Source organism: Hydractinia symbiolongicarpus, chromosome 3 (assembly GCF_029227915.1).
Source record: "Hydractinia symbiolongicarpus strain clone_291-10 chromosome 3, HSymV2.1, whole genome shotgun sequence".
NCBI classification, from domain to species: Eukaryota; Metazoa; Cnidaria; class Hydrozoa; order Anthoathecata; family Hydractiniidae; genus Hydractinia; species Hydractinia symbiolongicarpus.
Window position 1 is genome coordinate 24,113,201 of NC_079877.1, and position 21,106 is coordinate 24,134,306.

The 21,106-nt window shown below is 31.5% G+C and overlaps 3 protein-coding genes across 5 annotated transcripts; 1 reads left to right on the forward strand and 2 right to left on the reverse strand.

Annotated features, from left to right (window-relative positions):
• Positions 1-1,507: 1,507 nt before the first annotated feature.
• On the reverse strand, positions 1,508-2,794 carry LOC130635462 (uncharacterized). Its single transcript, XM_057444795.1, has 2 exons — positions 2,120-2,794; positions 1,508-1,941 (listed from the first exon to the last, which is right to left on the reverse strand). Exons 1-2 carry the CDS (start codon positions 2,792-2,794, stop codon positions 1,639-1,641), a joined length of 978 nt encoding a protein of 325 aa, XP_057300778.1. The 3' UTR covers positions 1,508-1,638.
• Positions 2,795-9,776: 6,982 nt separating this feature from the next.
• Positions 9,777-10,510, forward strand: LOC130636973 (uncharacterized). Its single transcript, XM_057446827.1, has one exon. It carries the CDS (start codon positions 9,777-9,779, stop codon positions 10,500-10,502), a length of 726 nt encoding a protein of 241 aa, XP_057302810.1. The 3' UTR covers positions 10,503-10,510.
• A 3,759-nt stretch (positions 10,511-14,269) lies between these two features.
• Positions 14,270-19,062, reverse strand: LOC130636361 (uncharacterized). 3 transcript variants are annotated; one of them, XM_057446053.1, is made up of 3 exons: positions 19,016-19,062; positions 16,069-16,703; positions 14,270-15,846 (listed from the first exon to the last, which is right to left on the reverse strand). In XM_057446053.1, the coding sequence occupies exons 2-3, from the start codon at positions 16,697-16,699 to the stop codon at positions 15,650-15,652; spliced, it is 828 nt and encodes a 275-aa protein (XP_057302036.1). In that variant the 5' UTR covers positions 16,700-16,703; positions 19,016-19,062; the 3' UTR covers positions 14,270-15,649. The 3 variants fall into 3 exon arrangements, with proteins under 3 accessions (XP_057302036.1, XP_057302033.1, XP_057302035.1); XM_057446050.1 differs by having other exon boundaries at positions 14,273-15,846; positions 16,025-16,703; XM_057446052.1 differs by lacking the exon at positions 19,016-19,062 and adding an exon at positions 16,849-17,225 and having other exon boundaries at positions 14,273-15,846; positions 16,025-16,703.
• Between the last annotated feature and the right edge of the window lie 2,044 nt (positions 19,063-21,106).

Consider the following 21,106-nt stretch of genomic DNA (forward strand, 5'->3'; position numbering starts at 1 on the left):
TTCTTTCTTGTAATTTTTCTTATTTCAAAGAATTAGGTGTTTTGAGAGGGGACTTATTTGGACCGCATCTTGGCGAAAGTCCGAGTGGGGGTAGGCTAAAGCAAATCTTTCGCCTATTATTTATGCTTAAAAGTACGGTAATAACTAGTTTATTGCACACAAAAAAACCAAGTTTTGTAATAAAATATTTTTCGGAAAAATGGTATCTGTTGTTACAAGTTATATGCCGCAGAGTTCTGGACTTCAGAAACTCGGCTTGTAGGGGTAAATTGAGAAACCTTCGAAAATTGCAAGCATTTAGCCGTGCGCTGCATAGAGAGGCTATCACTTTCTTTTATCATTTGTCCTCTCATTTAAAGTCAATAATTTAGCTTTTTTATTATGAAACATTTCCCCAATCTAATATAGATATAAAGAAGATTAGCCACAGTAAACGTTCCAAGAAAATGTTCATAACACGTGTTAATTAGTTTTGAGAAACCAACCAATAAATTTATTTGGCCTATAAATTTAAAAGAAAAGAAGTTAGAAAATTGTTGTTAAAGCACTTTGCTAGTGCCCAGTGCCACTTATAGTATTAACAATACTTCGAGTCGATTCTAGGTAAGAAAGCAATTACCTGGTTTCTTATTGTTCATTAAAATTACAGATTTAAAGCTATGGGGAATCAGTTGCCAGGAGGGGAAGTATTTAAAGCTGCCTCTTGACTAAGGTTTATATTTGTGTTTGTCTGTATTGTTTCACTGTCTATATGATAAGATCAGAAAAATTTCACTGATTGGTTATAAAAATATTAAATGCACTCGTCGGCAAAAAAAATTACCTAAAAGACCCTAAACAAACTAATTGAGTTCACAAATTTTGTGACTGATTGTAGCGCCACATTAAAAAGGTCCATGTTAGTTATATATCGAAATATCAAATTTATCAACTCCCAGTAAGGTTATACTCAACTCGACTATATTGCTTTACCAAAAGATTGCTGATGTTATGTGAAAACGTATTTGTCAACATGTGTTAAAATGTATTACTGGAGGCGTGCGTGAGCATTTAAAGAATTATTTTGATATCATGTTAAACAATACTAGAAATAAAAAACGCTCTTACGTCTACCTAAGGTAAAATTGGAAATTTCCAAGAAAAAGATCCTTTTTCCATGGTGTCAATTGTTTTAACAACATACCTACTTATGTGAGAGCCCCTGAGAATTTCGCTTAATTTTCAATATATTTTGGCACATAGTATATTTAAAATTACCAATGCTTCCTTCATTCTTTATCCCAACTCTATCTTTACTCGCATAGATAAAAGAAGAAAAAAGTTAATAATGATGCTTTCAATTTTTTTTGCCCAACACATTTTCCTTATTAAAACTTTTAGATTTTTGTTTAACATGACTCAATGGGAGAACAATTTTTTTTATACTTTACTATATATATTGCATATTTGAATTAATTATCCTGTACAAATATTCGTTTTAATAATAATAATGAAATAGTATTAATGTGGATACATCTTAATATTTATGGATTGGACATTTAACATTTTTCTGCTGTAGTCATGTCTCTATTGTTAGGCATTCACCAATTTCGTGTTAATAAAAGCAGAAAGTATTTAAATATTTACATATAAGTAATTTTAAACATTGTCAGTAAAAATGGTGGAATCGAATCTTGTTTTCAAATGTTCATACGCATTTCTCGTCTTCGATTTTCCATTTTCGTCCTGATAATTAATAGTGACATCATAATTTGGATGGGCAAAGAACGCAATTGATTGACGTGGCATTGACAATCGCATTGGATCTGTTGGTATTTGTACTCTGTGAATGGTTGCGCGGAATTTTCCATTGCTCCATGTATGCAAGAGATCGGCTGCATTGATAACGATGGTACCAGGAATTGGAACAGCCTTTACAAATTCTCCAGACGGAGACAAAACCTAAAATATTACATTGATAACTTTGAATTAACAAAAGAATCTTTGAGTTTACAGAAAAAACGAAAGGCAATGACTCAGGTTAAGCCAATACAAATATTTAGTTAAATTACGTATTATTTCTGTGTGTAAAAAATTTAATTTTCCTACGATTAATATGGCAAGAAAAGCGTTAACATACCTCTAAGCCACCGATATTATCTTGAAAAAGCAAAGTTATTGTACCATAGTCTGTATGCTCACCGCAACGTCTTTGATTCTCCCCTGTTGGTCGATTGATATGTGGATAAAACAACGTGCGCAGAGACGTTCCATTTAAACTGCGATTACCAATATTTGTATGTAGATTCACAAAAGTCTCTGTGTCTATACCAAGAGCAACTGCAAGCAACCTCAGTAATTTGTATAGCAATGTTGAACAATGTTCAAATAACTCACTCAATTCAGTAACAACTTCTGGCATTTCCTGTGATAACTTTTTACTCACATCAGATTTAGGCAAAAAGTCAAAAGCTTCCTTTATATCTTCAGGTTTCATTTCATCAAACACTTCACCTTTTATTGGAACATATCCTTCACTTATTCCAGGTCCTCTTTTATAACTCATCTTTGTCTCCTTCTCCTGTTTAAAAAACTTTTCTGACATTTTAAATGCGCCATCTATGAGATTTTGTGGTATACCATGCCCTTTCACGTAAAGAAATCCCCAGTCACTAAAACCATTTGATAATTCTTCAACAAGATTGTTTACCTGTACATCATGCTGAAGTTTTGCACCTTCCCAATCACTGGCTGCTGTGTAATTATCTGACAGACATGAAACATCTAGGATGGGAAAGATATCGTTTCTCACCATAATTCTAAAAGAAATCATAAATATATAAGTATAATAAACCCAATTAGAAACAATTTGATTTGTATGTTTACATACATATTCTGATAATCCTATCAATTCTTAAATGCATATAGAAATTTTGTTTGTATATATCCACAACAAGAACTTACATAGTGTGTAATAGAAGTCGATATTACGTATTATTTCTTCTACAAGGTAAGTCTTGGTTTTAATTTTGATTTCTGAAGTTAGCCAGGTTTTATAGATTTTTGCGAATGACGTCATAAAAGGAAAATTGATTGATTTTAAGTATCGTGATTTACGGTGTTGTTCCTTGTATAACGCATTAGGTTCCTAGTTTCTAACACTTTTCCTCCTTCCCACATATTCAAACAATGTAACCTTTTTGCTATTTTGACATTATAAATCAAAGAAAGGCATGGACTTTACAACGAAAAATGTTCTAAATAAACAATGTTGATTTTATGGAGAAGTGCTGATGAATGAAATCATGGTAATAAAAGGCGGAAATTGCATGACGAAGAACATAAAAAAATAATTGGAATGTCTTTCCGACGATTTTTATTTGGTAACAAGAGATCTTGGAATCAGCTGACTTATAAGGAAATGAACAATAAATATATAAAAATAAATGATAAGTAATAAGGAGAGATCAAGAATATCAGTTGTATTCTTTCATTTTTATGAAATTTACATAATTCATTACGTTGATTCTAAAACGAATTTTCAGATGGCATGCCATTTTACTATTCTATCTGCGTATGTGGAATCAGATTAGTTTCTGACGTAAATAAAACCGCAGTACAAACATACTAAATTAAAATATTAACACAGGATTATGGATGTTTCTCTAAAATCCATGTCATGGTTTCATAAAGTTTTTAAAAATAATTCAAAATGATTAACTACTTTTTTTTCTTTTTATTATATTTTATTGTAAAATGCCTAAAGTGGAAGTTAATTAGTGACAGAGAAAAGGGAATGTGTCATGACAGGAAGTAATAAAGTTCACATTGGCACGCGTCAAACATAATTGATACTGATTAACATTGCAAATAGAAAACAGTATGGCAATAATGAATGTTTCATATTGCTAAAACTATAGAAAAGATTTTGTCCTTCATTTTTTCTTTTCCTATACCTTAATTTTTATTGACGCTCCCGTCCATTTTGGCAGGGTGATTAATTTTTTCTTTTGTGTAATTTTTCTTATTCAAAAAACTTGGTATTTTGAGAAGTGACTTATTTGGGTAAAAAGGTAGGCTAAAGCATATCTGTCGCCTATTGTTGTTTATGCGTAAAAAGTAGAGTAATAACTAGTTTTTTAGTACACAAAAAAATCAATGATAAATTCTTTTAATTGATTGATAGCCAAGTTTTGTAATAAACTATTTTTCAGACAACCTTGTACCTGTTGTTACAAGCTGTACACCGCAGAGGGCTTGACTTTAGCAATTCGCTTTGTAGGAATTAGTTGCCAGAAGGAAAAATATTAAAAGCTGTCTTTTGACAAAGGTTTATGTCTATTTTGTGTCAATGTCCATGTGATAAGATCAGTAAATTTCATTGATTGGTTATCGAAGTACTAAATTTACTCGTCAGCGACATTGTTTTCTACTTGATGAGTCAATAAAACGTTTTCCATGAGAAAAGCTTTCAATATCTCCGACTGAATGCGTGGTTTAACTTTTACTGGGTGTAGAAAGACTAATTGATTCCACACCTTTTGTGACTAATTGGTCATGTAGCCACATTAGAAAGGTCCATGTTCGTTGTATTTAAAAATACACTTGCAGTAAAAATTTGATAGTTATTTCATTCGCACATACTATGTATTTTGTTGCATGGCCTTACGGCGTTAGCTACTTACTCATAAGGCCTGTGTTTCAGTCCACAGCCTAGGGTGTTTAGCCAGTGTCTTTACCACAGCGAGTAAAACAGAAGAATGTATACCTAATGTCAACATAATCAGCATATTTTAGATTTTTGGTTTGCGCAAACATACTAGTAACTATATTGTTAACACAATTTACCGCAGTTTCTCAAAAAAGCTATTCACAAGTTTTACACGAGTTCAGTGTAAAAAAAATATGTTTTTTCTTGATTTTATTACCTAATTGATTTACTGTCGGTATTTTAATGCGATTGCATCGACGTGACTATTTAACAACCCCAATTTCCTCGTCTCCTGTCCAACAGTTTTTGTGGAACTTCTGGAATCACTGCAGATGCGGATTGTTTAAGAACAAAAGCGATGTAAATAAGTGTCTCGTTTCCAGAGGCATAGTGTGCGTAATGATTTTTACACGATTTGATCAGCCTTCCTTAATTGGATCAGTCTGGCTTATAACGTATTTCGATGCAAATTACCTGAATTTATTCCGAGTAAACAACATTTCTATTACTAATAAGACAATCTTTCATATTCCAATTACACGCAGAGGAGATACAGCTCTTGCTAGCCTTGTGTATAATCCAAATAAACCATACAATTTCTAATAACGCTTTCTTGTAAAAAGAAAAAGATTAATTGGAACAGTAAACGTAGACAACCTTAGTTTAACATCTATACAACAGCTGAAACGCGGTGGATTTTTATTATGGATTTTTATGATTGTCATTAACACAAAGATTGGTTTGAGAGTGACTAAGAGGAGAGACATACATATAATATTTCATATTCAAATGTAACCACCAATATATATTTTTTAACAGACTGAAGCAAATGAAGTAAAAGCTTCTAAAAGTTCTATCCTATTTCAACCGGATTCGGGTTCATCAAAATAATTCATAATTTTGTTTGAATTATTATTAAGTTTAATAGAGAATGGAATTGTAAGAGACATGACACCCTCGCACGTTTAAGCAGTTTTCCGAGGTTGACGAGAAAAATGAAAATACTAAAATCTCAGAGAAAAGATAGAATGACGTTTGGCCCACGTTCAACTTCCAATCTTACTTGTTGACAAACCAAGTGTTTATAGCCATGATTACAATCAGTCCAAAGCTGGATAACATATAATTGAGTTCGCTTTTATTGTAATCAAAATGGAATATGACAATGACTACTTTTTTAACAGAGTCACAACATTTTTTGAAAATCTGTTTCGTATCAATTTTGTACTGCTATGTGCTGTGTTTGCATCATTTTATATAAACAAATTGTCTAATAAAGATAGTAAGTAGCTAAGTAAATTTTTGGTTAGGTTAACTGTAACCATTTTCGTGATTGAATATTTAAATTGTGCACACCTTTATTTTTGCATACAAATGTGAAGTCAGAGTCCAATTGATTATATGTTAATAAAAACAACTGTCAATTTTGCACTGAATTTTCTTTTTACGCTCAAAAAGGAGAAGTCAGGTATTATTTGACTCAATTATCAGGTATCCTGTCCAAACATGCTTCGTTCTTTTCCGGAGCCAAAGTTTAGCAAAATTTAATTAAGTAATTGCTCAAAGATGTTAAAAGGTATCTTTCATAGGAAAAATGCATGTTTGGTAAAGGCTCTTAAGATATGTGAAAAGACCGTTGACGCTGGAATTATCGGAAAGATTAAAATAATTTCATTGGTGACAGGGAATGTGAATATTTTGACAGCTAACTCTTGACATTTTGTTATTAATTACGATTTGAGCTATAACTAACGTTATAATAAAGTTCAACTTCATTAGTTGTTGTTTTTGTTATGTATGCCATTTAAAAGTCGTTTTTAGTATAAAAATATTCTTTTTGGTTTTGCAGGACATAATTTAAAGGGAATTTGTTACACAGTTTAATCAAAATAGGTGAAATGTAAAAATATGAAACACTAGATGGTTCTAAAATTTCACATTATAAGGAAAGATACAGAAAATGTGTTCCTTTTGAAATGATAAAAAATTGATTGACAGAAGTAAAGAGGGCTTTAAAACACAAAGGCGTTTGGAAATAAGATAAGGAGAACCAAATCTTTATCTGCGGAGGTTGTAATGTAAATGTGAATTTCATACAATTACGGTGCTTGTTTCAGTGTTTTCGAAATTTAATTAGTACCAATTATCTTTGACGTGTTTCAATGTTAACTCTATTACTTCCTTTAATGACACGTCGTTTCTGTTTCCGTGCACCAACCTGTTGAAGTAATTAAAGTAACTTGGATTATAGTAGGTTTATTGGTCCTCTAACGTATCCAGTAATTGATTTTGTCAACGTTAATCGCAACCTTTTTTTAGGATACTCATCTTCAAAAATTCACTTGTAAAGGGAGTACATGCAGGTAATTCAGGCTTGCAGAACAGCGTGCATTTAAAGGTTAAAATTACCTAGTTAGCCAAAACATATGTTGTTTTACGTTTTATGGGTCACAAATCCATGACAGTATTTTTATAGTTCGAGATAGGCCAAAGTGGCCTTCTGTACGTACGCAGCTTTAGCATCATTATGAAATATATACATTGTTAAGTGTGTTACTCTGTAACCCAATGTTTTTTTAACTTAATTCGTTTTTTTATCCAACATCCAGAAAGTAATTTTTAAGTGCCACAAGTATTCAGCAAAGCACTTAATTAAATTAATAACAAATGAATTTGAGGAAAACGATGACACAGGGTGTAGGCTTCATTAATATTGAAATACAATGTCAGAGATGCTTCTCCTACTAACAATTACTTAGCTGATCGTATACTTTAAAATAAATTAAAATATTATCTAAAAAAATTATTTATTTTTCTATAAAGAAACTTATAGGACTTTCTCAATAAGACTTCTTATACTTCCATTTATTTTGTCTCATGAAGACATGCTTACTGTAGTAAACAAGACAATGAAACCGTGTATATGGGTGAAATTAATATTATCCGTAAAATTATTTGAATTGAAACAGTGCTGATACCCTTGCTAATGCTAATCAAAAATATATATATATATATATATATGAATTTATTTCGTATGATAGACACGGCAGAAGATCGTCATATTTGTTTTGTCGCCTGGTAAACTTGCCAAGTTATAAATCTCCGAAAAAAATATGGACAAAAAATAATTTGCGTTTTTAAATTTTTGTCTTTTCGTTCATTTTTTTAGAGTACTGTAAACAAGATCGGTTCTCATTGACTTTATATACTTGCTCATTAAAAATATCTATAACTTGTATAAATCATAGATCATAGATTTTATCTTTACTTTTCACCTTTGCACTCCAAAGCACAACCGCGTCCTCACAGAAGAAGTTTTCCAAAACCCTGAAATATCCATAGCTTTAAGTCGATAATCTGTCGGCGCCACTAATGGCCATGTGCTATCGCCACGTTGACGAAATCAGAAATTATTGTATATAGAATTTAATTTCCTTTCATGTTGGTTTTTAATTGTTGGAGTTATGCTGACACATAGGTGGTTCGCAAATAGACGTGCGCAGGAGTCTAAGCTTTGATAAGCATTAAGTACGTTAGGATGTTGCAAAAAAGTGGAAAGTCTCGCCTACCTCTAAATAAAGTTGAAAAAGGCATTGTGCATTGTGAATTTTAAACATAATGAGAAAGTTCTGACGTTTGACCCTTTCTTTTTGTCATTAACCAAATGCACGCTTGATAACATCTAAAAGACAAGGTTCAAGCATCAGAAGTTTGGCACAAACATTTGAACAGGACACCAGGTAATTGGATTTGCTTACGAGAGTCACGTATATGTAATCATATCAAGAAAGACAATGGAACATTCATTTCCTCCATAGAGTCATTTAACACTAAATTTGTGGAAAATCAATAAACAGATTCAAATAAATATATTTCCGGGAACTTGCTCCATTATAAATACTTACCCTTTTGGTTCTTGTATCAACCATGTGTGGCATATTTACACAATCATATAATTTAATATATAATAGTCTAATTCGATGCTACTTTTGTACCTTTTCTCCTACTTACCTGTTTTGCACATCTGAATTTTCTTATTATCTTGTGGTCAAAATAAGAAGAGAGTTCTTTGGTCCTAAAAATACACGTAGCTTGTTATAACGATGTTGTTGTAGCTTTGCAGCAATGTTAAGACATTGTAACGTTTTTCAAACGCAGACATATTTTACTCACAAATATTGATTCTAAATTTAATTTTCGTGTTTGTTAAATAAACAAATTCAACTTTGCACCGTTGTTTTTACATCAAATAACACTAACATGAAGCCAGTTATTCTTAAAGCAAATTACTGGTTATCCTGTCCAAACATTCCATCCAAATTTGTGGATTCAGTTAGTGTATTCCACGTAATTCTAAAAAAACCTGCTTTGCTAAGGACTTGCCAGTTTTATGACGAAACCAGCAAAACTGTAACAAAACTCTGTAACAGCAAAAATGTTAATTTTGGCAATGTGAAAAAAAACGCAATACCTAGAAACTAGCGGGTTACACAAAGAACAAAACCACATCCTGTAAAAAATGTTAATCTCATCATTTTAACACAAGCATTGATTCTAATTTCATATCCACCAGTTTTTCTTTCATGACGTCATTTGTCAGAATCTATAAAACGTTTCTTGCTGCATGAGTTAAAACCAAAAGCAATATTTTGTTTGTCGAAGTCAGTGGTGAAGAAAAAATACAAGGGTTCCTTTAAAGTTACTGTGTAAGTATGAATTAAGAAATTAAATGCTAGCACGAAGTTAGAAAATAAGGAGATAAGAGTTGTTATTCCTTAACTATAAACCTTCGAAAGAATTATTTAATATGACAGTTTAATGAGCTTTCCAAATTTCAAATTTCATTTTTAAAGTGTTTTATTACATGTATTACCTGTTAAAAACAAAATAAAATCGAAGAACTAAAAGGGAAATAGTGTTTTGACCCAAATACTGTTGGTGTTCTTGCCATTTATTGAGACTTGCCGTTATGGTTTTCGTTGCTTTATAAAATGTTGAAATCAAATAGCTTGAAACACACTTAGTAAAATTCTCTTAAAAACAGTCTACATTAAAGTTCAAAGTAGAGTTTTTTTTTTTTAAGATCATGGTAAAGAACGATATCTTTCCCATCCTAGATGTTTCATGTCTCACAGATAATTACACTGCAGCCAGTGATTGGGAAGGTGCAAAGCTTCAGCATGATGTACAAGTGAAGAATCTTGTTGAAGAGTTATCAAATGGTTTTAGTACCTGGGGATTTCTCTACGTGAAAGGGCATGGTATACCACAAAATCTCATTGATAGTGCATTTAAAATGTCGGAAAAGTTTTTTAAACAGGAGAAGGAGACAAAGATGAGTTATCAAAGAGGTCCTGGAATAAGTGAAAGATATGTTCCCATAAAAGGTGAAGTGCTTGATGAAATGAAACCGGAAGATATAAAGGAAGCTTTTGACTTTTTGCCTAATTCTGATGTCACTAAGAAGTTGTCAAGGGTAATGCCAGAAGTTGTTACTGAATTGAGCGAGTTATTTGAACATTGTTCAACATTGCTATACAAATTACTGAGGTTGCTTGCAGTTGCACTTGGAATAGACACGGAGACTTTTGTGAATCTACATACAAATGTTGGTAATCGCAGTTTAAATGGAACTTCACTGCGAACATTGTTTTATCCTCAAATCAATGGATCAACAGAGGTAAATCAAAGTCGTTGCAGTGAGCATACAGATTATGGAACATTAACTTTACTTTTTCAAGATAATATTGGTGGTTTAGAGGTATGTCAATATTGCTTGCTACATTTCATAAATTGTAATATGCGTTTTTAATTTTTATAGTTGTGTTTTTGGCGAATTTCCTGTAATCATTGTGTTTTGTTTTCAAAACTCAGGGAAACAATTCTTTAAAAAAATTAATACATATGTATGTTGTTTCAGGTTTTTTCTCCATCTGGAGAATTTGTAAAGGCTGTTCTGATTCCTGGTGCCATCGTTATTAATGCAGCTGATCTCTTGCATACATGGAGCAATGGAAAATTCTGCGCCACTATCCACAGAGTACAAATACCAACAGATCCAATGCGATTGTCAATGCCACGCCAGTCGATTGCGTTCTTTGCTCATCCTAATTATGATGTCACTATTAATTATCAGGACGAGAATGGAAAAGCGAAGACGAAAAATGCGTATAAACATTTGAAAAGAAGATTCGATTCCACCATTATTACCGACAATGTGTGAAGTAAATTAAGGTGTATGTATAAGTAAGCTTGTATATACTTATTATTGTTAACACGAAGATTACGTTGAAGAATATTGGCCCAGAGGAGAGAAATAAATAAAATATTTCGTATTTTGCATATACTAAGAGCTCCTTAAAAAATTACTGAATTTCGAATTGAAATATTTTTATCTTTTCAAAGTATCTTAAGATGTTTTAAACATTAAGAAGTAATTACAAGAACCATCGCTTGTTTCATAAAAACAAAGCAACGCTATAATATGAATGACCTAGATTTTCTTCCATATGAAAGTATTAACTGGTTTATTTTCGTCTGGATAGATTTTTTTTGTTTACTGGCTCAATGTATTGTACAGGGAATTCCAATCAGGGAAAACAAATATCATATTGATAGTAATGTAGTGTTTACCTAAGGGTATCTCGCACAACAACCAAAATATTTGCAAAACTAACTGCTTAAATTAAAAATCGATGCATTTATGTATTTTATAATCTCATTGTAGATTGTAGTAATTATAGAAAAAGATTACTGTACTTTTTTTATTTCATTTTTACTATCTTTGAAAAAAATTTCCCCTCTGCTTGTTCTAGTTGCTAAGGCCTTAGGAATGTTTACATTGGTACCATCCAAGTGATCCCCCATAAAGCGGACAGTGGCATAAAAAGTAACACGATCTTGCGCAAACTATGGCGGCAAATTTAACGATTCGTTGATAATTATATTCAGGGAATACAATCTTGATTTTAGCAACGAACATTCTTGTACAACGAATTCACCGAAAGCTGTAATTAGAAGACTACTGATTCTATGTCTACACGAGAAGTTGGATTAAAAATGGTTCTAGATACACATTTGTCAAAAAATTAATATCCTACTTAAACAGTTATTTTTTTCTGGAATCGATCCCAGAGCGGAACAATACTTTGAATTATGTAAGGAAAACCCTAGGTAACTTGATCTCTGAAAGTTTTTAATATGCACACGGGTTTTGAAGAAATCTCTTTGCCGAAAAATTTACTTTGTTTCATTATTTAAATGTCAGTAATTGGTTTTTATATATACATGATAAAAGAGTATGATCAGAAAATCAAGGGTATGAAAGGGTATAAAAAACAAGATTGCAATCAGTCATAATGTTTGGCAAAAAATCTTCAAACAGGACACTAAGTAATTGGATTCGTTTACGTCGATCAAGGAAATGCAATCGTAACGGAACGATAAAATTTACTCTTTCTTTAACAGAGCCATAAGAAAATAACTTTTTAAAGCCGAGAAAAACAACCATAAAGACATTTTTGTTAACATCTGTAATAAACATGGTTAGTAACATATACGGATTTAATTTAGATGACAATTTAGTAACCTCTTTTGTGGTAACTTTTCTGCCTGTTTCCTATTAAAGATTTAGTTAAAGTAAAAAAAGTTCTTAAAAGTATTTTTTGTAGTTTAAAGTAAAGGTAGTGTAGGAAAAATGTTTTTGATTCGCAAAATCTTGAATATGGAAAATTTAAAACTTTAAGGGTTTCGATTTACAAGCCCGTTTATAAATGTTTTGAAAATAGCAATTTTTCGCAAAACCACATTTCCTGTTGAGTGCTTCACAGCCGAAAAGCTGCGAGTGTTTTGTTTTGCCAATAGTGTAGGGTAGGTGAGGAGTTTTAAAAATTCGCTGGGTGTAGTTTCTGCGATGTCCGCAATGAACAATTAACGCACCGGCCCGCGAAAAGATGACATGATTGCAGTTACAAATTGTATTTCATTTAATTTCTGTTGTCTGTTGGAGATCTAAATTGATCCGCAGCATCATTAGTTTTATTCGTAAAATAAATAAATTTTTAAGAGAAAACTATGAATCGCTACATACTTAGTTGTCGCTGCTTTTAACAGCCGCGATTGAATATGTAAAATATGCGAACCATAATTTTTCTTTACACATGAAAAGTCAAAGTTTAGCACTGCAGTTTTGTTGTTGGTTAAGCACTGCAGTTTTGTTTACGTCAAACATAATTAATGAGGAGTCAAGTAACACTTGACTTAATTATCATGCTACCCAAACGTGTGGAGCTAAAGATCAGCTTCATCAGGATTTATGTAATAAAATCAGTCAGAAATGTCAAAAGGTCTACCTTCTGAGAAAAATACTTATTCGGTAAAGACTCTTCAGTTATGTAGAAAAAGAATTGGCGCCAGAATAACCGGGAAGGTTAAAAGCACTTCCTGGCCTACTGATGGTATAAATGTTTTGATAATAAAGTCGTGACGTTTTGTTGCTATTAACGATTTGGAGTAAAATAAAAGTTGTATTCTAATTTAAAAAAATAGACCTTTGCTTAAATAACAATATAGTAACAGTGCAGACAAAGATATGTTTTTTTTTCATTAAAATTGTCGAAAAAAATTATGTCTGTTTTGCCAAAAAGACCGTGGGTTTCTTTATTTGCGTCATGTCACAAAAATGACCGACTTTAAACATTTGTAACGTGTTCATAACGGGACTCGAATTGACGCAAAACAAACACATTTTGGTCCGTCTTGCAACTTTGTTAACACACTAAACGTAAGCATAGCAGCACCTAAGGTTTCCATCACGAAGTCATAATGTTTTACACAAACTTTATGGGATCGCTCCGTAAGTAACCTGAGCACGCAAACAGAAACGTTGTGTCATGAAAGCATGTAATAAAAATATCGAAGAACATCAAAGATAATTGAATACTAATTGAATATAAAATCCACTTAATTCCATTGCGAAAGCAGCAAGAAGAATCTGATTATTTCCTTTCTTGGACAATTCTGCATTTTTTAAACCGTAATCCCTTTTGTTGCAAAGATTTTGTCTGCCCACCAATTTTAGTATTTTAAAAGAAAAATAATACTGTAAAATTGATTCAACTTTTTTAATCTTGCGTAATTATGTGAAGTATCACCTTTCTTCTAAAAAAATGTTTAACACAATTACCGAGATTAAAAAGTATGTAACAAAATCTCCTGAAAGCAAGGCCAGCAAAACCATAGGACGGGATCTTTTTCGCTAAAAAAAACCCGACCTTTTGTAACCGCAACAACGAACAATAATTTGCGACTTTATTTTGAATGTTTCCTTCCCCGACGTCGTAAAGTGATACGAATCGCCAATAAAAAGATTTTGTTAACTGTCAGCCAAGATTCTCACCTGTTTGTACCACATTCCCAAGAAATGTCCTTCATAATTGTGCTTGCTGTCTAACATGTAATCAATTATTGTAGACCTGTTTATTATTTCTTCCAAATTTAATTCTTGAAAATTTCGAAATTAAGGAAAACAGCAGTAGGAAAAATTTTTTGTGGCTTTGTTTGGCAGAGATCTATATTTTGCATAGGCCTTCTTATAGTTCAAATCGTAAACAACAACAAAATATCAAGAATTTTTTATTAAATAATCATGGCACCAGTGTTTCTCCGGGGATTTCTTTAACATTTTCAGTTATTCTGAGCCCAATGCTCTTTCATCTTAACCAAACAAGCATTTTACTCACGATGCAGACATTTTAACATTTTTGTGTCATTTTTTTGTTGTAAATCTTGCAAAAGCCAAACTTAGGATCCAAAATTTCAGAAAGAAGGTTAGGGTGACCTGACTTCACATTTTAAGAGGCTCTCTACTAGCGTGACAAAAAATTTAATGCTTAGTTAATTAATTATCCTGTGTAAATATTTGTTATAATAATAATAATAAAAATGTAGATACATCTTAATACTCACGGATAGCCAATTTAGTGATAATAATAGGAAAAAAGTATTTAAATATTTACATATAAGTAATTTTAAACGTTGTCAGTATTAATGGTGGAATCGAATCTTGTTTTCAAATGTTCATACGCATTTCTCGTCCTCCAGTTTCCATTCTGGTCCTGATAATTAATAGATAAAAAAAGAAGAAAGTTAATAATGATGCTTTTAATTCGTATGACTCTATGGGAGAACAATTTTTTTTTATACTTTACTATATATATTGCATATTTGAATTAATTATCCTGTAAAAATATTCGTTATAATAATAATAATGAAATAGTATTAATGTGGATACATCTTAATATTAATGGATTGGACATTTAACATTTTTCTGTTGTAGTCATGTCTCTATTGTTAGCCATTCACCAATTTCGTGTTAATAAAAGCAGAAAGTATTTAAATATTTACTTATAAGTAATTTTAAACGTTGTCAGTAAAAATGGTGGAATCGAATCTTGTTTGCAAATGTTCATACGCATTTCTCGTCCTCCAGTTTCCATTCTGGTCCTGATAATTAATAGATAAAAGAAGAAGAAAGTTAATAATGATGCTTTTAATTGTTATCAATTTTTTTTTCCCAACACATTTTCCTTATCAAAACTTTTATATTTTTGTTTAACATGACTCTATGGGAGAACTATTTTTTTTTACACTTTACTATATATATTGCATATTTGAATTAATTATCCTGTACAAATATTCGTTTTAATAATAATGAAATAGTATTAATGTGGATACATCTTAATATTTATGGATTGGACATTTAACATTTTTCTGCTGAAGTCATGTCTCTATTGTTAGCCATTCACCAATTTCGTAAAAGCAGAAAGTGTATAAATATTTACATACAAGTAATTTTAAACATTGTTCGTAATAATGGTGGAATCGAATCTTGTTTTCAAATGTTCATACGCATTTCTCGTCTTCGATTTTCCATTCTCGTCCTGGTAATTAATAGTGACATCATAATTTGGATGGGCAAAGAACGCAATTGATTGACGTGGCATTGACAATCGCATTGGATCTGTTGGTATTTGTACTCTGTGAATGGTTGCGCGGAATTTTCCATTGCTCCATGTATGCAAGAGATCGGCTGCATTGATAACGATGGTACCAGGAATTGGAACAGCCTTTACAAATTCTCCAGACGGAGACAAAACCTAAAATATTACATTGATAACTTTAAATTAACAAAAGATTCTTTGAGTTTACAGAAAAAACGAAAGGCAATGACTCAGGTTAAACCAATACAATTATTTAGTTAAATTACGTATTATTTCTGTGTGCAAAAAATTAAATTTTCTTACGATTTATATGGCAAGAAAAGCGTTAACATACCTCTAAGCCACCGATATTATCTTGAAAAAGCAAAGTTATTGTACCATAGTCTGTATGCTCACCGCAACGTCTTTGATTCTCCGCTGTTGGTCGATTGATATGTGGATAAAACAATGTGCGCAGTGACGTTCCATTTAAACTGCGATTACCAATATTTGTATGTAGATTCACAAAAGTCTCTGTGTCTATACCAAGAGCAACTGCAAGCAACCTCAGTAATTTGTATAGCAATGTTGAACAATGTTCAAATAACTCACTCAATTCAGTAACAACTTCTGGCATTTCCTGTGATAACTTTTTACTCACATCAGAATTAGGCAAAAAGTCAAAAGCTTCCTTTATATCTTCCGGTTTCATTTCATCAAACACTTCACCTTTTATTGGAACATATCCTTCACTTATTCCAGGTCCTCTTTTATAACTCATCTTCGTCTCCTTCTCCATTCTAAAGAACTTTTCTGACATTTTAAATGTTCCATCTATGAGATTTTGTGGTATACCATGTCCTTTCACGTAAAGAAATCCCCAGTCACTAAAACCATTTGATAATTCTTCAACAAGATTGTTTACCTGTACATCATGCTGAAGTTTTGCACCTTCCCAATCACTGGCTGCTGTGTAATTATCTGACAGACATGAAACATCTAGGATGGGAAAGATATCGTTTCTCACCATTATTCTAAAAGAAATCATAAATATATAAGTATAATAAACCCAATTAGAAACAATTTAATTTGTATGTATACATACATATCCTGAGAATCTTATTAATTCTTAAATGCATATAGAAATTTTGTTTGTATATATCCACAACAAGAACTTACATAGTGTGTAATAGAAGTCGATATTACGTATTATTTCTTCTACAAGGTAAGTCTTGGTTTTAATTTTGATTTCTGAAGTTAGCTAGGTTTTATAGATTTTTGCGAATGACATCATAAAGGGAAAATTGATTGATTTTAAGTATCGTGATTTACGGTGTTGTTCCTTGTATAACGCATTAGGCTCCTAGTTTCTAACAATTTTCCTCCTTCCCACATATTCAAACAATGTAACCTTTTTGCTATTCTGACATTATAAATCAAAGAAAGGCATGGATTTTACAACCAAAAATGTTCTAAATAAACAATGTTGATTTTATGGAGAAGTGCTGATGAATGAAACCATGGTAATAAAAGGCGGAATTTGCATGACAAAGAACATTAAAAATAATTAGAATGTCTTTCCGACGATTTCGATTTGAATTTTGAGATCTAGGTATCAGCTGACTTATAAGGAAATGAACAATGAATATATAAAAATAAATGATAAGTAAGAGATCAAGAATATCAGTTGTATTCTTTCATTTTTATAAAATTTACATAATTCCATACGTTGATTCTAAAACGAATTTTCAGATGGCATACCATTTTACTATTCTATCTGCGTAGGTGAAACCAGATTAGTAGTTTCTGACGTAAATAAAAACCGCAGAACAAAGATGACAATGTTTTTTTATTAACTTATGGCCCATTAAGCTTTTGTTTTAGGGTTTTTTTTATAAAAAATATAATGCTTGTGCATTTTTAAAAGTATTTACGTAGTGTAACTACAGATTGTTTACAAAGATTACACGTTGCAATACTAAATTAAAATATTAACACAGGATTATGGATGTTTCTCTAAAATCTATGTCATGGGTTCATAAAGTTTTTAAAAATAATTCAAAAGGATTAACTACTATTTTTTCTTTTTATTATATTTTATTGTAAAATGCCTAAGGTCGGATTTAATTGGTGACAGAGAAACAGGAATCTGTCAGTGTGAAAGAAGAAGTAATAATGTTCACATCGACACTATTTGACCTATAAATTTAAAAGAAAACAAGTTAGAAAATTGTTCTTAAAGCACTTTGCTAATGCCCAGTGCCACTTATAGTAATAAAAATACTTCGAGTCGATTCTAGGTAAGAAAGCAATTACCTGTTTTTTTATTGTTCATTAAAATTACAGGTTTAAAGCTATGGGGAATCAGTTGCCAGGAGGGGAAGTATTTAAAGCTGCCTCTTGACCAAGGTTTTTATTTGTATATTGTCGGTATTGTTTCACTGTCTATATGATAAGATCAGAAAAATTTCACTGATTGGTTATAAAAATATTAAATGCACTCGTCGGCAAAAAAAATTACCTAAAAGACCCTAAACAAACTAATTGAGTTCACAAATTTTGGGACTGATTGTAGCGCCACATTAAAAAGGTCCATGTTAGTTATATATCGAAATACACTCACAGTGAAAGGTTTATAGGTATTTTATTCGCATATAAAAAACGAACTTCGACTTAATATTTGATAATCTCTTATGCCAAAGCGATAAAAAATTTAACCACTAAATGCAAAAAACTTTAAATGCTGATTAATCATCTACTTAAAAAAAGTAATTTTATTGGTCCTTTGATTTCAGGTAGAGGAATCAAAATTTGAAAAAATCTCCTCCGTCAGATTTCTTGTCCAAACCTTGCGTTACAAAGAAACAGACAAACTACGAATATTATTATTATGAAAATATACCAGCTTTTACTGCAGTCTTGTTATTGTTCGTCCATTTTTAATCTTGTGGAAACATAAAAAAGAACGATATCTTTCTTATCCTAGTTGCACTTGGTATAGACACAGAGTATTTCTGAATCTACATACAAATGTTGGTAATCGCAGCTTAATTGAAACTTCACTGCGAACATTGTTGTACCCTTAAGTCAATGGAACCACAGAGAAAAATTAAAGACGTTGCAGTGAGCATTGAGATTATTGAGCATTATTACCTGGGTAAAAGGGCAGCATCAATATTTCCGAAAATCGGGCAATGTGATTGCTTAGAATTACGTCATAGCGGGCAATATTCCACGGTTTTGCCCGCTACCATAGCAACCGTGTTTAAAGTTTAAATATGGTAGTATTAAATGTAAATAAACACGGAAAGAAGTAAACGAAGCGCGAAACAGAAGTGAAACTTACTTTTATCTTTTAGAGAATTCTATGATGTAGCTACATTGAAAACCTGTAATGTTTACACGATATTCAATTTAAAAAAAAATATATTTTTAGTTCCATATGGGAATAGTTTCTATAAAGACATGGTTTCTACATCCTCCTTAGTCAAGTATCGCTCTCACAAGCTCGGACAATGCTTTGATGTCGGTCAATATTCTCTGGGATTGCCCTCATAAACAGTTATTATAGGGTTAATAAGTTTACATTTTCAAGATAATATCGTTGGTCGTATAAATTCTAATGTGCTGTTTTAATTCTTACACTTTTTTAAGTATTATTTACTTTAGCAAGACCTAGATAAAACTTGTAACTATTTTTTTTCCTTTAAAAATAGAAAAATAACATATCGATTTAGGCATTTTTTTCAATCTGGGGAATCCATAAAGGCAGTTCTAATTCCTGGCACCATCGCTATTAATGCAGCTGATTTCCTGCAATCATGGAGCATTGGGAAAGTCCGCACTGCAATCCACGGAGTACAAATACCAACAAATACAATGCGATTGTCGATGCCACACCAGTTGATTGCGTTCTTTACCCAATTTAACTATGATGTAACTATTTATTTTCAGGATGAAAATGGAAATGGGAAGACGAAAAATGCGTACGAACACTTAAAAAGGAGATTTGATTCTACCATAACTACTCACAAGTGTTAAAAGAATATGAGTTGAATTGTTATTATTGTTAAAAACAGGAAGATTGTTTTGAAGGTGACTGACGTAAAGGAGAAACATATATATAAACCACATATTTAAATGCAACCCTGTAGGGAATTAAATAAAAGCTTCCGAGAGTCTTATATATTAATATTTAATTTAAATTAAAACATTCTTTTCTTTTGGAACATCTTAAAATTAAGTGTCTTACATCATTACATCTTAAAATTAAGTGTCAATAATACAAAGAAAATGCAATAATTTACAATTAGTGAAGAATGTCAACGTCAGCATCTAAAGGCATGTCTTTCTTAAAAGAATTCTTTCAAGATATAATTAGTATAATTATTGTAAAATGTAAAACTTGTCATTATACTATAATATAAAATATTACACTTTTTTTTACAATTTTTATATTAATTTGGTCATCAGTAAAAATTTTTAAAGAATAATTTCTGGGACATTTTCAGAAATCATAATTTGTGGATTGCATGATATCTCATATCTGTTGAAAACTGTATTATTCACAATAAAATGATTTGTGGTTGTGCATTATCCGTGTCGTTATTCATATTTCAGCCGTATTAGGGTTCATAAATTATATCTTCAGGACGCCTAGTTTTCATTCGTGAACGAGGTTTTTTTTAACTTCCTCTGCGTAGCTTTTATTTGTGTACTTCACTTATCTGTCACTGAGACCCTCTTTACCTAAACAACTCGGTGAAAATGAAACCACATACAATACAGGAATAAAAAGACATAAAGTGACTTGAAATTAGGATTTGATAACATAAAATTCACTTACGTAGTGCCACTCCTATTTTCAAATGCAAAGTAAACAAAGAGAAAAAACAAATAAACAAGTTATAGCTATTTTACAAATAATTAATTTTATTTGTAATATTGTCATATTTACTAGAGAACATAAATAAAAATGACGTGAATACCCTCGCAAGTTTAAGCAGTTTTCCGAAGTGGAAAAGAAGAGTTCAAATACAAAAAATTCCAGGAAAAGACATAGCGAAGTTTGGCCCACGTTCAACTTCCTATGCCACTTGTTAAAAAAGGAAGCATGTGTAGCCATGATTGCCCAGTCCCAACGTTGTGCAAAAAATAAAACGTTTAAGCTGGACGCCATATAATTGGGGTCGCTTACGTTGTCACGTAAATACAATCACAACGGAATATAACAATAACCTTTTTAACTGGATTATAAGAAAATAGCTTTTTATCATGAAACTCCAGAAAAAACTAAACATTTTTTTTAAAATTTGCTATAACCATGTTTAGTGTTAATTTTGTACTGCTGCGTGCTGTGTTTGTAATATTTTGTATAAACAAATTGTCTCATATAGATAGTAAGTAGCTAAGTAAGTTTTTGGTTAGGTATATTTTT

Coding starts and splice junctions, on each gene's coding strand:
- LOC130635462 (XM_057444795.1), bottom strand. CDS start 2,794: ATGGTGAGAAACGATATCTTTCCCATCCTAGATGTTTCATGTCTGTCA. Junction 1,942..2,119: donor ATAATATCGGTGGCTTAGAG/GTATGTTAACGC, acceptor GTAATATTTTAG/GTTTTGTCTCCGTCTGGAGA.
- LOC130636973 (XM_057446827.1), top strand. CDS start 9,777: ATGGTAAAGAACGATATCTTTCCCATCCTAGATGTTTCATGTCTCACA.
- LOC130636361 (XM_057446050.1), bottom strand. CDS start 16,699: ATGGTGAGAAACGATATCTTTCCCATCCTAGATGTTTCATGTCTGTCA. Junction 15,847..16,024: donor ATAATATCGGTGGCTTAGAG/GTATGTTAACGC, acceptor GTAATATTTTAG/GTTTTGTCTCCGTCTGGAGA.